The sequence below is a fragment of the Silurus meridionalis genome, chromosome 17, assembly GCF_014805685.1.
Source record: "Silurus meridionalis isolate SWU-2019-XX chromosome 17, ASM1480568v1, whole genome shotgun sequence".
NCBI lineage: Eukaryota > Metazoa > Chordata > Actinopteri > Siluriformes > Siluridae > Silurus > Silurus meridionalis.
The window spans coordinates 13,851,976-13,865,870 of NC_060900.1; the positions used below are offsets into that span (position 1 = coordinate 13,851,976).

Genomic DNA, 13,895 nt, shown 5'->3' on the forward strand with positions numbered 1-13,895 from the left:
CTGCTGTGCTCACGTGTCACCTCTTTACACTTCCGCAAGGAGGCGCACGAGCGCGCATGCGCGCTGCAGATCGACGTCTTTCTGAAGCAACAAGTGCAACAGCAGCACCAGGAACAGTATACTATGTTAGATAATGGTGAAATATTTCAGAGAAATTGTGCGTACGTAGGTGGGCATGCATTCTCTACTTCCTGTTGCTTAGATCACTTGCTTGGCACAATCAAGCGTATTTTTCAGAGCGAGGAAAACAACAAAAAATGTACAGCAGACGGAGTCCAGAGATTGGGGTTAAGAGCCTCTTGTGTAATTCAACATTTAGTGCACTGAATATGCATGGAAATTCCACTGTGAGGCTAAAAAAACACAGAGCAAAGCATCGGGGGAAAAAAATCTCACCGATCTTTTAAGGCTAATTAAATTTAAAGACAGCATATCCGCTCACTTAGTATGCTGGATGGAAAATAATTATAAATTTGCCTCATTAAAATAATGATCGGCCTTGCAACTCTAACACAGAAACCACTGGACTTTAGATTGTACATAACAACAAAGAGAGAAAAAGAGAGAGAGAGGGCTTTTATTCCTTGGTACACCTTTTATTAATTGAATTATGTCAAGGTTAGAGAAGAGATTTCCCTCTCCCTGTTGTAATTCCTCATCCTCATTTGGACCAATGCTGCTGCTATTCCTTCTCCCGAAACCGAATCTCTCATCAGTCTTTCCAGCTGACCGTCGCTTTGCCTCCTCCTCCTCCTCCTCCTTCCCCATACACACACACACACGCGCGCACGCTCGGAGGGAGAGAGAAAGAGAGAGAGAGAGAGAGAGAGAGAGAGCAGAAGCACGGTGCTGAATAACGAGCTGCTGCGTGGCTGATGATTAGCATGACGCGCAGGAATGGCATTCGGACCTCGGGTGTGATCGGAGCTGATAGATTCTCAGGCGGCTCATGCGGCTCCTCCCCATCTCCTCCGTGACACCACTTTTCGGTTGTTGGCTCTTTTTTTTTGTTTTTTTTTTTTGGAGTGCGTGTTTTGGGGACACCAGAACGAGCTTGACTTTCCAGCCCACAGGACACGGGAGCGATTTGAAAAGTTATCCCAGAGCGCTGATTACTGCGCGGCGCCGCTTTTCTCTTTCTCGTCCTCCTGGAAGACGCGCAGCCCTGTGATTTTTTCTTTCCTCCTCCTGCGAAGCGACCACGAGTTGAGGCTTTAGTGAGGACACGGTGTCTAACAAGCGGCACAAAGGGGACGCGCTCGCATTGGCTTAAACCGAATCATGCTTTTAGGGTTGCTATAGTGTTACACAAGGTGCGGGTTTTTTTGTTGCTCTTAAGAGCTGTCACTGCCTTTGGAAGTGCATGTGCTCTGCTGCTGAGAGAGAGAGAGAGAGAGAGAGAGAGAGAGAGATGGTCGCTCCGATGAACTTAGTCAAAGCCTGACATCCCATATGGACTGTGACCGACTTTTATAAATAAGCTACCGTGCATTTTATAGCACTCATTTCTTTTCTTCTGTGTGCACAGTGCAGGGTTTCTTTCTTTCTTTTCAATTTTTTAAACAGAAGGTCCTGGACATTTTTTTTCTACTCTATGTTTGTCTTTGTTTCTACGAATCCCACTGTGCTCTAAAGACACCAAGGCCACCGATGTAAAAATAAAATCCAGCTGCTGAATAACGAAAACCACAGACCTGATAGCGCAGCTGGATTTTAGAGAAGAGGAATACGAGACAGATATCTGGCTGTAGTGATGCTGCATGTGGAAATGGTGCTGTTGGTGTGTGTGCTGCTGTGGATGTGTGTGATGAGCCAAGAGCCGAGCTCGAAGGTGATGGCCGACCGCTATGCTGTCTACTGGAACCGCACGAACCCCAGGTGAGAAGCCTTTCCTCTCTCTTCTGTCCAGGAGGCACAAGATGGACTGAAGGCGTGCAACAAAACTTTTACTTTCGGTATAAAAAGAAATCGTGATCGACTAGAGGAAATGAAAATGTATCCGGTATTTGCCGAGAAACTAGAAACAGATGTGTGAGGTCTGAGCTTTGATGCAATTCGTGGACATTTGCGCAGTTATTTTCGCACTAGCGCCTGTTCAAACCCCGAAGCAGTTCACCGAATGCGCGTAGGTGTTGTTCATTCATTTAAGCCCGAGCGCGCTGAATCCTGTGCGCCTCATGTGCTTTGACTTCTCCTTCAATAACAACAATATCAACACAAGATGCACCATTCTGTTATCAGTGTTCAACATGCGCCGAGATGCACATTCTCACACCACGCTCATTTCTCTTAATCCTGATGTCCCTGCTCGGTGTGCGTGTGTGGCTTTCTAAGCAATGTAGAATAGAGAAGCACAGTAGATACACCTAGATGTATAAAAAAACATTCATTCACTCATTTATTCATCTGAACATCAAACTGTGATATTCCAGGAGGATTTGAAACTCCTACTCATGACTTTTATGTAATTCACTAATGTTCAAACACCCTGCATTGAGTTCACCCCAGTTATGTTTAGCACGGGGTATTTATTTAGTATGAATGGTATCTCTCTAATAAAGTGTTAATAAAATAGGAAGCAGATCTGAAAAAAGGGCAGAAAAAGTATGATTTGAAATCTTTAGCAGGAATCCTCATTGTAAACTTTGTTTGGCAACTCTGATCTCTGAAGGATAAACAATATAAATAACTGCCGAGTTTAGGTTTACTTTTTGTAAACAGTTTTCTAAACTGCTCTATTTCCTCTTTAGGATCGGACACGAAATTAGGTGCGGAGCGTTCATTAATTAGTGTAGTATTGTTTTAATTTTGTCATTTTTTTAACAATGTCTTAATCTTTGTATTATTTTAAATATACTAGAAATGAGTTAGTTTACATGACTACAGTAAGCACAGGAAACAAAAATACAGCTTTTTTTTGCACAGAAAATCAATATCTCCCAAAAGTAAAATAATTTTTTTGATTTTGATATTCATCATTGCGCTTTTATATCTATGGGTTGTTTTAGACTGAACAACTTGGGGAGTGTCAGGAGACTGCAACGGTACACCCTACAGTCTAATCCATATCCAGTGTAAACACTAAACTAGTATTTAAAAAAATAATCATTAAAGCTTCATTTCTCATATACCTGTTGTGATAAAACAAACTACTTCAAACTATAATAATATCGCATTAATGCTGTTACAGTGCCTTAATCCCAGGTAAAGCCTCCTGCTAATTAATGTCTCATTATTAAATATGAAATCTTGTTTATTTCAAGTCAGTTTAGACATGTTAGGAATTATTCCCATCATGTAAACTGTCAGCCTGTAAGTTGAAAGAAGTTTTTTGACATAACTTTCAATGCCAAAGAGAATGAAAAAGTTTTGCTTTTTTTAGTGTTTAAAACATTTAACTTTAAATCTACTACTGATATTTTTTAAGTGGCTGTAATATTAAAAAAACCTTTAAATTTGCTTAGATAATCAAATGCATATAATTTTCTTATATTGCCCCTGTGTGTTTGTGTGTGTGTGCCCTTGCTTGAGTGTAGTGGTCAGCAAGTCTCCCGTTCTTGAGCAGTGTTTATTTATGCCCCACTTTGTTCAAACACAGCAACGCAAAGTCAAGTTTAATCTGATACATTATGCTGATAGACACACTTTCATTAGAGTCTACATTTTTCAGCCCATTTGACTGGCGGCCCTATTGAGAAAAAAACCCAATTTACTCCAGATGTGCTGGCAAGTACAGTAGCTTATTGAGAAAGCTGAATGATAGTAATAATAATAATAATAATAATAATAATAAAAAACATGCATTACTGTGCGATTTATACAGAACTATTTGTCTGGCAAATACTTTTGACTCTTTTAAACACTTCAGATATTAGGTTTTCCTACTGTTCACTAGTTCAGTAACACATAGGAAGAAGTCTGAACAATGATTATGTGCGGTCATATTTACATACACTACAGCAACAAGTTTTAGTTTTTGGTTTGGGAGGGATACAAGCTTATACACACAAGTGACTCATGAGCGTGACTGTACAGTCTAAGGAGCGGACTAAAAGAATACGTGCCTTTGTATGAGTCTTATTGTGTCTGTATGTCTCTGGTGTCCTTAATATGTAGAACCAAAAGTATTGAATCCACCATCTTGGTGGTTTATTCTAATTATAACAATGTTTTTAACAGCTCTTGTGAATTCAAATACTCTGAAATCTATTATTAGTCAAGCCGTTTTTTGGCCTTCACCTTGTTGCCGCTCTTCAGGTGCTGGCTTTGTATTCTCACACCTCTGCTGCAGAGCTGAACTGCTAACCACTTTAATTACTCAGCTGATTCCCACTGCTATTCTTAATGGCTGTAGAGAAGGGACGCATTTTTGGACTTTTCCCATGCTTAAGAAGTGCCCGATGAAGAGGGTTAGAAGCAATCACACTCGCCCTCCTTACTCCCCTCCCCCCCTCTCATCCTCTCTTTTTTCCTCCCTATTCGCTGTGACTCTCTCTGGTTCCCAACACCATGCTGGGCTGAGAAAATTAATGAATATGATTTTACTTTACCTCTGTCTCAGCCTTTTGGCTGCGTTTCACAACCACCAAGGAACTGAACACAGGGGTCATATGTTCACACGGCAGCAACATGCATTCAGCCATATTTGTGTTTATGTGGTTGCTTGTGAGAATGGTCTGTGAAGGTCCAGTGACCAATTAGTTCATTTTATGTATGAAGAAAATATTTTCAATGTGTTTATGGCCCTCAAAATATATTGAAAAAATCCCTTTTATTAAAATGCACACAGAAAGAGCAGCACTTTTTAAGTACAAATAATATTCTGTTTGTCTCAGTGTTTTTTTTTCTTTGTGTCAAGGTGATCTGCTATCTGACACAATGCTGTCCTTTTCCCAAACAATGGCTTTTTCCCACCATATCTTTCATAGCTTATGTGAGAGCGAAAGAACCTAAACCAAATCCAAATTAATAACTTAATTTAAATAGCGTAGTTGCTTAGCACAAAATAAAAGAATCTGAATAATTATGCATTTAGCCATGCAGCTAGTTTACTGCAAAATTACTCTTTAAATAACTGACATATAAAAAGTTCTACAAACGAAAAAATTTAACAGTAAACGACCAAGTGTGTGTAATAATAAAAACCTTATTATTATAATTTTTTTCCTGGTAACATAATCAGCCTGCATCAGAAATAGCAGGACACAACTTTTGTTTCTGTTATTAATGAAGCCTGTATTAATAGTTGATACCCATCTTTTTTCTTGAAAACTCTTTTTATTTTTTTTACTGTAGCATTTCACAGTTCAACTCTCGCGCACAAGTCATTTTCACTCTAAAATTTTATAAATCCTAAAGTTTAGTTTTTTTTTTATTGTAAAGTGTAAATATATTAAAATCAATCATAACAAAAGATAAATCTTTATATTTAAACTTTTATATGCATTTAATTTCCAAATCAAAATACTATTTCTATTCCAATTTCAATAATTGCTGTTTGTTAACAGATCCAATATTCAATATATTTTCGCTGATATTAAGTCTGTCTTTTTATTTTTTATTTTGGTGCTATCAGCCCGATACTGATACTGGCTTTCTAATTATAAGATCTTGCACTACTTCTATTTTGAGGTTTGGTCCATCTCTGTTCTTTGCCATATTTTATATGATATTCCAGTTGTGCTATTTTTAGTTTTCATTAATAATGGGAACAAAAATAAACTGCAACTGATTCTTTTGCAGCTGAAATAATACAACACTATGAATAAAATTTTTTTTTTTAAGTTTTTAAGCTTTTACATGTAAAATATCTAATACAATGGTATAAGGCTGGAGACATTATAGGAAAATAAAATATATTAAAAAAATAGTTTACGTACCTAAAATGCAAAGGAAAAATTAGCAAGATATGAAAAATTAATTTTTAGGAAATAGAATGCAAGTTTAATGATTTGTTTGATGGTAAAGTCGGTTAATCAGTGTATAGTTGGCTGATGTGTATCCATCGCCGTGTGGTAGTTGGGACGGGAGTCGACTTTTCGCCTGCTCAGGATTAGTTTCACATGAACAACCGTTGGAGGACTGCAGCTGCTTTTCCTTTTATCATGTCTGATTTGCTTCAAACTATAGAGAGAATGGATTTCTTTTTTGTTTAAATTTTTTTTGTGGTAACTTTGCACCGTTTATGTGTTTGATGTTGAAGATTATTGCACTGTTCGCAGCTGAAAATTTATTGTCATGGTAAATAGTTCATAAATTAGGTCAACAGTAAAAAAAAATATTTCTAATCTGTATTTGTACGTTCATATGTAATTTTCTTATTATACATATGAGAACTAACAGAATTAGACTTTTAACTATTTAGTTTTGCTTAGAAATGCAGTAGATGATCATATTGTGAAAAAGACACCTTAAAAGCTCAGTCATACTTATTTATACAGTTTTCTGGTGTTAATTGGTTTATTGGTCCTTATTGTTCTTCAGAATAAATATATATTTCTTATTTCTTACTTTCTGGTTTAGAATTGGGGGCTGCTGTTAAAATATCTATACAATGTCCCCATTATGATTATGAATATTATTTAATTAATTAAAACCCTCGATGAGTTTTATTGACAATAACGTGAACACAGAAATATAATTTCCCATTTTTGTTAAATGGAACTTGATATGACTTTAAAGTTATTCAGTAAAATGAAAGGGACAAATGCAAAAAAAAAAAAAAAAAACACCTCCATGTGTAAAGAAAAACACATTTTGTAAGTTTATTAACAATATTTCTCAGCTACAAACACTTCAGACCAATAGTTCACACCATAATTGAATCGGCAAAGTCCAGCCATAAAGAAATTTTATTAGACACATATGCTGCAGCCATGACATTTTACATTTATGCTTTTACACTTAAATAACAAATTCTGTTAAAACTTCCATTATATACTCAGAAACCATTTTATAATTCAACTTTTTTAGACCCACATTTGAGCAGAATGATTGGTTTAGGATGTTGCTGTTACAATATTTGCTGCAAAATCTCAATTCAACCTCTCTCAGAGATCCAATGAACCAAGTGCACTGGTTTATTTTTCATTCATATTAAGCCCGTTATCTCACTAATTTTTTTCTGTGATGGACAGAGTGGGAAGTCGCTAAATAAACTCACATTGCTGGATGTAAAGTGTAGCTTGCTCCAAAGCGGCTCACTTCCAAACGTGCTGTAAATATTGACTGGGCTCCCACACACCAGCGCCCGGTTCCTCTCTTCCTCACTCTATCCTTCTGTCGGCCTGAAAGACCAGCATTGTTCCCTCTCTCCGTCTCCTCTCCGCTGCCCGGGTCGAAAGTATGCATGTATTTAAAGAAATAGAAGGGAGGTGTAGGGGCAGGGGTGGGGGTTTGTGCTTGGATGGGGAAATTACTGAATAGAGAAGGACTCCCACAATTGCTTGTAATGTTGCAAAAGAGGGCACAGTGAAAGGTAAAGGCTTTTGCCTGCAGTGGATATAGAAGTTGTGGGAAGATGGCCAGGTTTTTAAAGGAAGGTGTGGCATTCAGGTGAGGTATGGAAACATATACAATGTACAACTAATAGAATCACACAGTGTAAGCCCAGGTTATCATGGAAGGGCATTTTTAATGGATTCAGCAATTTTTCCGCTTTTTAAGAGTGACAGCAGGTAGGAAGTTGATGGATCAATGCTTGTTTTTTTTTATTTTTCCACTATTCCCCCCTCTTTTAATTACATACCTTTTAATTACAATGTTTCATTATTGTTGAATTTTTTTATTATTATAAAACAAGTTCTACAGCTAAAGGCTCACGAATAACCCGACTAAATGAAAGCATGCATGGGCATGTTGAATGTACAGTAGTACAGAGGAATTAAGATGATATCTTTTTGGATATATTGCCTTATATTGTTTAAGTCTGCTGTTTCCCATGGAAGAGGAAAGAGGATACATGTCTTACAGAATTACTTGCTGGCTGCCATTTTTTAAAGACATGCACCTCTTTCTGAAGTGAATATTTAACTGTAAGTGATATGACTAAAGTTGTTGTTTTACTAGGTTGACTGGACAATCAGTAGATTTTGTAGCACCAGCACTGCATTCAAATACTAGTATTCATCTTTGTTTTTTTTCTAACTGGGACTGACTGCAGCTTGTTTATTTAGTCTCTTTGACAGTAGGGTCCCTGAAATCTTGAGATTCAGACCCCCAAGTTTCCTCCTAACCCCCCATGTTTCCTCTTTACCCCCACATTTAAAAGGTAATGCTGTGAAGTCACTAATAAGCTTAAAAACCCTTCAGCTATTTGTCCTGTAAGAAAATCTCCTCTCTCCTGTCTTACCCCCTTCCCACTTCAGTAACCCGTCTGCTGACTTTTAGTATTCACATTCATTAGTTTAGATACCTAATGAGACTAACTCTGAGGAAGAACCCTGAAGTGCTTTAAGCTCCTGGGTTAAATATAGGTGATAAGCTTTGGCCAGGATACTGTGCTGCAGTGTGCATAATGCTTTGATAAATAAGAAAGTCTGGAACGTTTGTTTTTTATATTATAAATACATGTTTTGGGCATCCTTAAATGCTCTTTCTATTTACATTGTAGTTTGTTTTATTATTTTGATCCTTATTTCTTTCAAAGTAGAGACGATGTCTCTTCATATAAAATCTTTTTTAAAACTTGCCTTTAAAATGGAGCTTTTTTCTTTTTGGCTTCTTTCCTCGCACCTTATTAAGAGTTAAGTTGAGAAAAAAAGAGGCCAGCCTCTGTCTGTCTCTCTATTATAATCATTGATGGCTGTCCCTTCACATTTTTGTAATATACTCTATGGGGGTATTTTAGAGTGTCTTATTAGTGAGGTGCTTAATTTGGCTACACTGCTGGAGGGACAGTGGTTTAAAGCTGAAGAGAGAGAGATAGATAAAGAGAGAGAGAGAGAGAGAGAGAGAGAGAGAGATAGATCAAGTTGATGACAGTCAGTTTTACATTCTCCTGAGCTTTAAGACTGACCCAATATGGAAAAAAAAATATGGATACATTTTTTTCGAGTGCGAAAATGGCAACGTGGCAGGTCGAGTTTTATTCCACATCTGATGGGTTGTGGTGATTTTTCAAGCTTAAATTAAAGTCTAAAATGTACTGAGCTTAGAACTGGCAGCAAATCAAAGCAAATGTATGGTGAGTCATACTAAAATAATATTATAATCTGCTGTGTACCATCAGTAACTTTCCAGTCTTTTTTTTTTTTAATGTTTTAAGGATGTTGCCAAAAGGAATAGGAAAACCTGTGAAAAATAAGCTATTTGGTATCAAAATGAAAGCCACAGCTGTAAATTGCAGCTGCTGTTCCTTTTTACACATTTCTTTTTTTTAAGATGAACTGATCTTTCATACGTCAGAAGCAAAGAGCAATAAATGTACTGAATAGTGTTTGGCGAAAAAGTTGTAACAGCTTTCTGCTCACCTGCTACATACTGTATGACAGCATTTTATCTTCATGAGACATGTGCTGTCTTTCGGCGAACATCCAGAAGAATTCACCCATTTCCCAAAAGCTGTATGTCATACAAAGACTCCTGTTTGTCACATAAATCAGGTCTGGATCTTGCACCTATAGCAATATCTAATCAGTTGACTTACATTTAAATTGCAATAAACAGCAAGAACTTTGTTTGATGTCCAGAGAACAATATACACTTTAAACGTGGCACACTGTGGTGGTGCATCTTTATATATACTTTATATACATATATATTTTAATAATAAGAAGGGAGAAAGCATTTTCTTGTTTAAGACTGCTCAGATCAGATTAGATTTTAGAGAGATGGATGGGGTTGGATAGTTAGAAGAGGTAAGGGTGGTGCAGATGAAATATTAAAACCTGTTTGTGATCTAACACACAGGCTGTGCTGGCAAACCTTCTCACGCAACACAGAAGGAAGGAGGTCATGGCCGCCATGTTGGCATAGAGTGGCCACGTGAAACCCTTGGGGCTTAAGTTATTTGTTGTGTGGTTAATGTGCCATGGTTAATATTTTTATATCCTGCACTGCCACCATTTTGAAAATGCTGCATTCTCACGGAGAATTGAATTGTTTTGTGGAACGTTTTTCTAAAGTCTTAAAATATTTTTAAACATATAGAACCACTTTAAATGCCTGTTTTTTGCATTTATGAGTTAGGAAACCTTGGTGTTGTGTAACATTCTTTGGCCGGTGTCAGTTTTTCCATAGTTTCTCAATAACAGTAGAGAAACTTGGACTCATCCAACACTAAGCCTCAGCCTCCTGGCTGGATTTTGGTGAGGGACTAATGGCGGTGCTGTACATTCGCACATTATGGCCTTAGAAGTACAATGGTAGTAAAAAGCCTTTCTACAGTATTGCGAGTGAGAGCTACATGGCACGAAGGTGTCTAAATTATTCACGGCCATAATCGGCCTTTATGTCAAATCAGCTGGTCAGCGCCTCAGTGTTATTTTAGCGCATAATTGATGGTGCTCAGAAGTGGAAAACTTAGAATAGCAGAAGTAATGGGAAGCGAAAGTGCAGGTAGGCGTAGAGCGGTCTCAGTAGGGGCCAATGGTGAGAGGAGAACACTGGCTAGGATAGCGTGCAGTGGATCATACACAGCACTGACCCTAACAAGGGCTGACACTGAGCTGAGCCAGAATGTTCTCTCCCTGATGATTTAGAAAGACGCAACTGGAGAGGACTATGAGTTCAATGCCTCCAAATAGCTGTTATTAATTAGAGAATTCTCTCTTCTTTATTTTATTATTTTAAAGCTTCCTCTAAGCCCACATGGTCACAGTGAAGGGATTTTTCTTTATATTTTCCGTAGCATAAATGTCCTGTTTTTTATGTTATGTGTATGTTTTTGCTATTCTATTATAAGATTACTTTCTTCTAGATTTTTCTAGATTATATATAAATATTACATTGTTACATATATTGTTTAAAAAATGTCAGCTATTTGAGGGGGAAAAAATAATATTAATTATTATTTATATATATATATATATATATATATATATATATATATATATATATATATATATATATATATATATATACACTATATTATTTTGTATGAAATCAGCTATTTATCAAATTAACAAATAACAAACTGTAATTGACTAACTAAAAACAACAATTTGCTGACTGAAAAGTGAGGTCCTTTGTCTTATTTTCTTTTTGTCTAGTTTTGGAATGAAATCTTAAACCCTGTGATTATTCTATTTCCCTTTAGTTAAGTTTTTTCACCTTCCTTTGACGAACACTCATTTTATAAAAGCCGGTGCTTTTCCAGACCAGAGATTTTCTGGGTGAATTCATCCTAGCATCTCATATTAAGGCATAAACATGAAAAATAGTTGAACACAATGCTGAGTTTCAGTTGCCTAAATCAGCAGCAGAAAAAAAAACCCCAACTTCTTCTTTATCACTTCCAACTAAGGCCATTAATATTTGGTTACCCCTCTGTGTGCGGAAGTAGCACGGTTAAACCAAATTTTTTTAATCTTAATTTCCAAGTTTAACAAATACAAACCTATGCTATGTGAAATTATGCAGCTATGGAAAAATATAAGATAGTCATAATGACATATCATTTTTATTTATATTTTTAACTAAAATAATTTACCACACATGCATTAATCAGTACATTTATATCTTTATTTTTATACAAGAGATATATTTAGATTTCATAAGCTTTATAACTTAAAAGTTTTAAACTTTTTACTGTATGTTTGTAGTATGATTGGGCTCATATGCAATATAATTATAGCCAAAATAAGACAAACATTTTTTTTTTATTTATTTTAACAAAAAAAAAAAAGCTAAAAGCACAACCAATTAAATAAAATAATGTGATTTTTTTATGGAGCACTAAGGTACATCTGAGGTAGTCTGACTGTGCAATTAGGCCATCCAGGGAAAGCACTATGGTCAAACGGACTTTTTATGATGCTTTTATGGTATGTTGAGTCCCTTCGATATAGTCATAAAGCCATTTGATGGAAGCATTAGCCTCTGCCTGTCCAGGACACGTATAAAAAGGATTTATAAGTGCACTCTGAGCGCCTTCATGAGTCAGTCAAATCACCAAGTGCTTTAAGTGACTCTTGTCACAGCTATGTTCAGTATTTTTACTAATTTGTTACTAATTACTAATTGTTACTAATCCATTACTTTATATAATAATAATAAATAATAAAAAATAATAATAGTGATTATAGTAGATTTCCTTTTGGTTTATATTTTATGTTTTTAAAAATCACAATTTTTTTTTAAATTATTGCCCATGTTGGTTAGAGTATAAATTATTACATATGTTGTAGTTACTTATGAATTTGTAACTCTATTCTTTTAGTTTACATGATGAAATATATATTGCAGACTATAATTTTTGCAATTTATTAGATGGCTATTAAATATCATTCATCCCTACAGTATATCTAACACATTAGCAAGTCAGTATATGGAACCTAGTCAAATTTCTCAGCCTAATTCAGACTATGTAAAACCTGAGACCTCGTCTTGCATGGCCACCCGTCTGTACGCCTGTCTATCTTAAGTCCAGTGTGCAGCACTGGAAATTAAAAAGCCTCGAGTAGTTATGGATTATTTTTCCAGCGCTTGCTGTGATGGTAATTGAAGAAATTCTCCTCCCTGTGCTTCCCCAAGTGTATTTATTTACATTGTACAGGCTGAAAGTGTTTTGAATTATAATTTCTTTTGGCCTATAAATGTAATTCATTTGTTTTTATTGTATACAATGTAATATGTAATATGGCAATTTATCTTACCTAGTATATAAGTAAATGTTGAACTTTTTATATTATAGTTTTAATTACAAATCCAAATATTGTCATACTAGATTAATTATGGCTCATTTATGGAAATAAACTAAAGGCTTTATTATTATACTATCATATAAAAACATACATGTATGTAACAAACGGTGTATATATATATATATATATATATATATATATATATATATATATATATATATATATATATATATATATGAATATTTATATACTATAAAAAAACTTTTGCAGAAGGTAAAAGAGAAACAGTTTTTGCGGCTGCGGATTTTTTCGTTTCTCCCTTCCTGAATTTCACGCCACATTTCATGGCCGTCACCAGACCTTCTCTCATGCTTGCTTGAGTTTACAGTACAATGATGGCTGACTTTTGGGGGATGGTGGAGGGCCACAGCTCGCTGATAAGTGCCTGTCGTCCAGGGAAGGAGGGGGTTAATGTGATCACATGGTGTCGAGTTTTTTCCCCATTGAGTTTTCCCCTGATAGCTCTTGGCACGCAATGCTGAAGCCCTTCACTAACCAAAAAGCACCGCCTTCTAAATGATTCGCCCATCCATATAGCAAACAGAATCCAATGAGAAACATGCTGCTTCTGCCACTTTGTGTTGCCATGGCGGGAAATGGAACACCTCCTTTGTCTATGATTGTGAGTTTTCAGAATATCGCTTGGGCACAGTGCAGATTTTGACCTACTATTAGAAGTTCTGTATTTTATTTTAGGCTTTGGTGGTGTGGTTAGCTTTACGTGACTTCATCCACACATTTTTAACACCAGCCACATAGTAGAAATCAAGCTATATTCACTGATAACTTTTTAATGTGCAATGACTAGTGAGCTAAAAAAAGAAGCTGCCTTTAATGATCACTTGGCATCAAAGGTTTTAGGTGCTGACAGATGCACTGAATCACAGTCCCTTCTTTTGCATGAAAAAGGTGCACCATTAAGGAAGGACAAATTGATTTCCTTTGTTCTTCCTTGTTTAAACACTCCTGTGTCATTACCTGCTTCTCTGAATGGTCAATCAATATAGCATCCACAATGTAATATAAATGAAT

At 36.1% G+C, this 13,895-nt stretch overlaps 1 protein-coding gene across 2 annotated transcripts in view; it reads left to right on the top strand.

Annotated features, from left to right (window-relative positions):
* Window positions 1–803: 803 nt before the first annotated feature.
* The window catches only part of efna5b (ephrin-A5b), an 83,086-nt gene continuing 69,994 nt past the window's right edge, over window positions 804–13,895 (top strand). The window contains exon 1 of one of the 2 annotated variants that reach the window (XM_046871979.1): window positions 804–1,878. In XM_046871979.1, the coding sequence (XP_046727935.1) occupies window positions 1,754–1,878 (125 nt within the window). In that variant the 5' untranslated portion in view covers window positions 804–1,753. The remainder of the gene's footprint in view (window positions 1,879–13,895) is intronic. The other variant, XM_046871978.1, reaches the window with a different exon arrangement.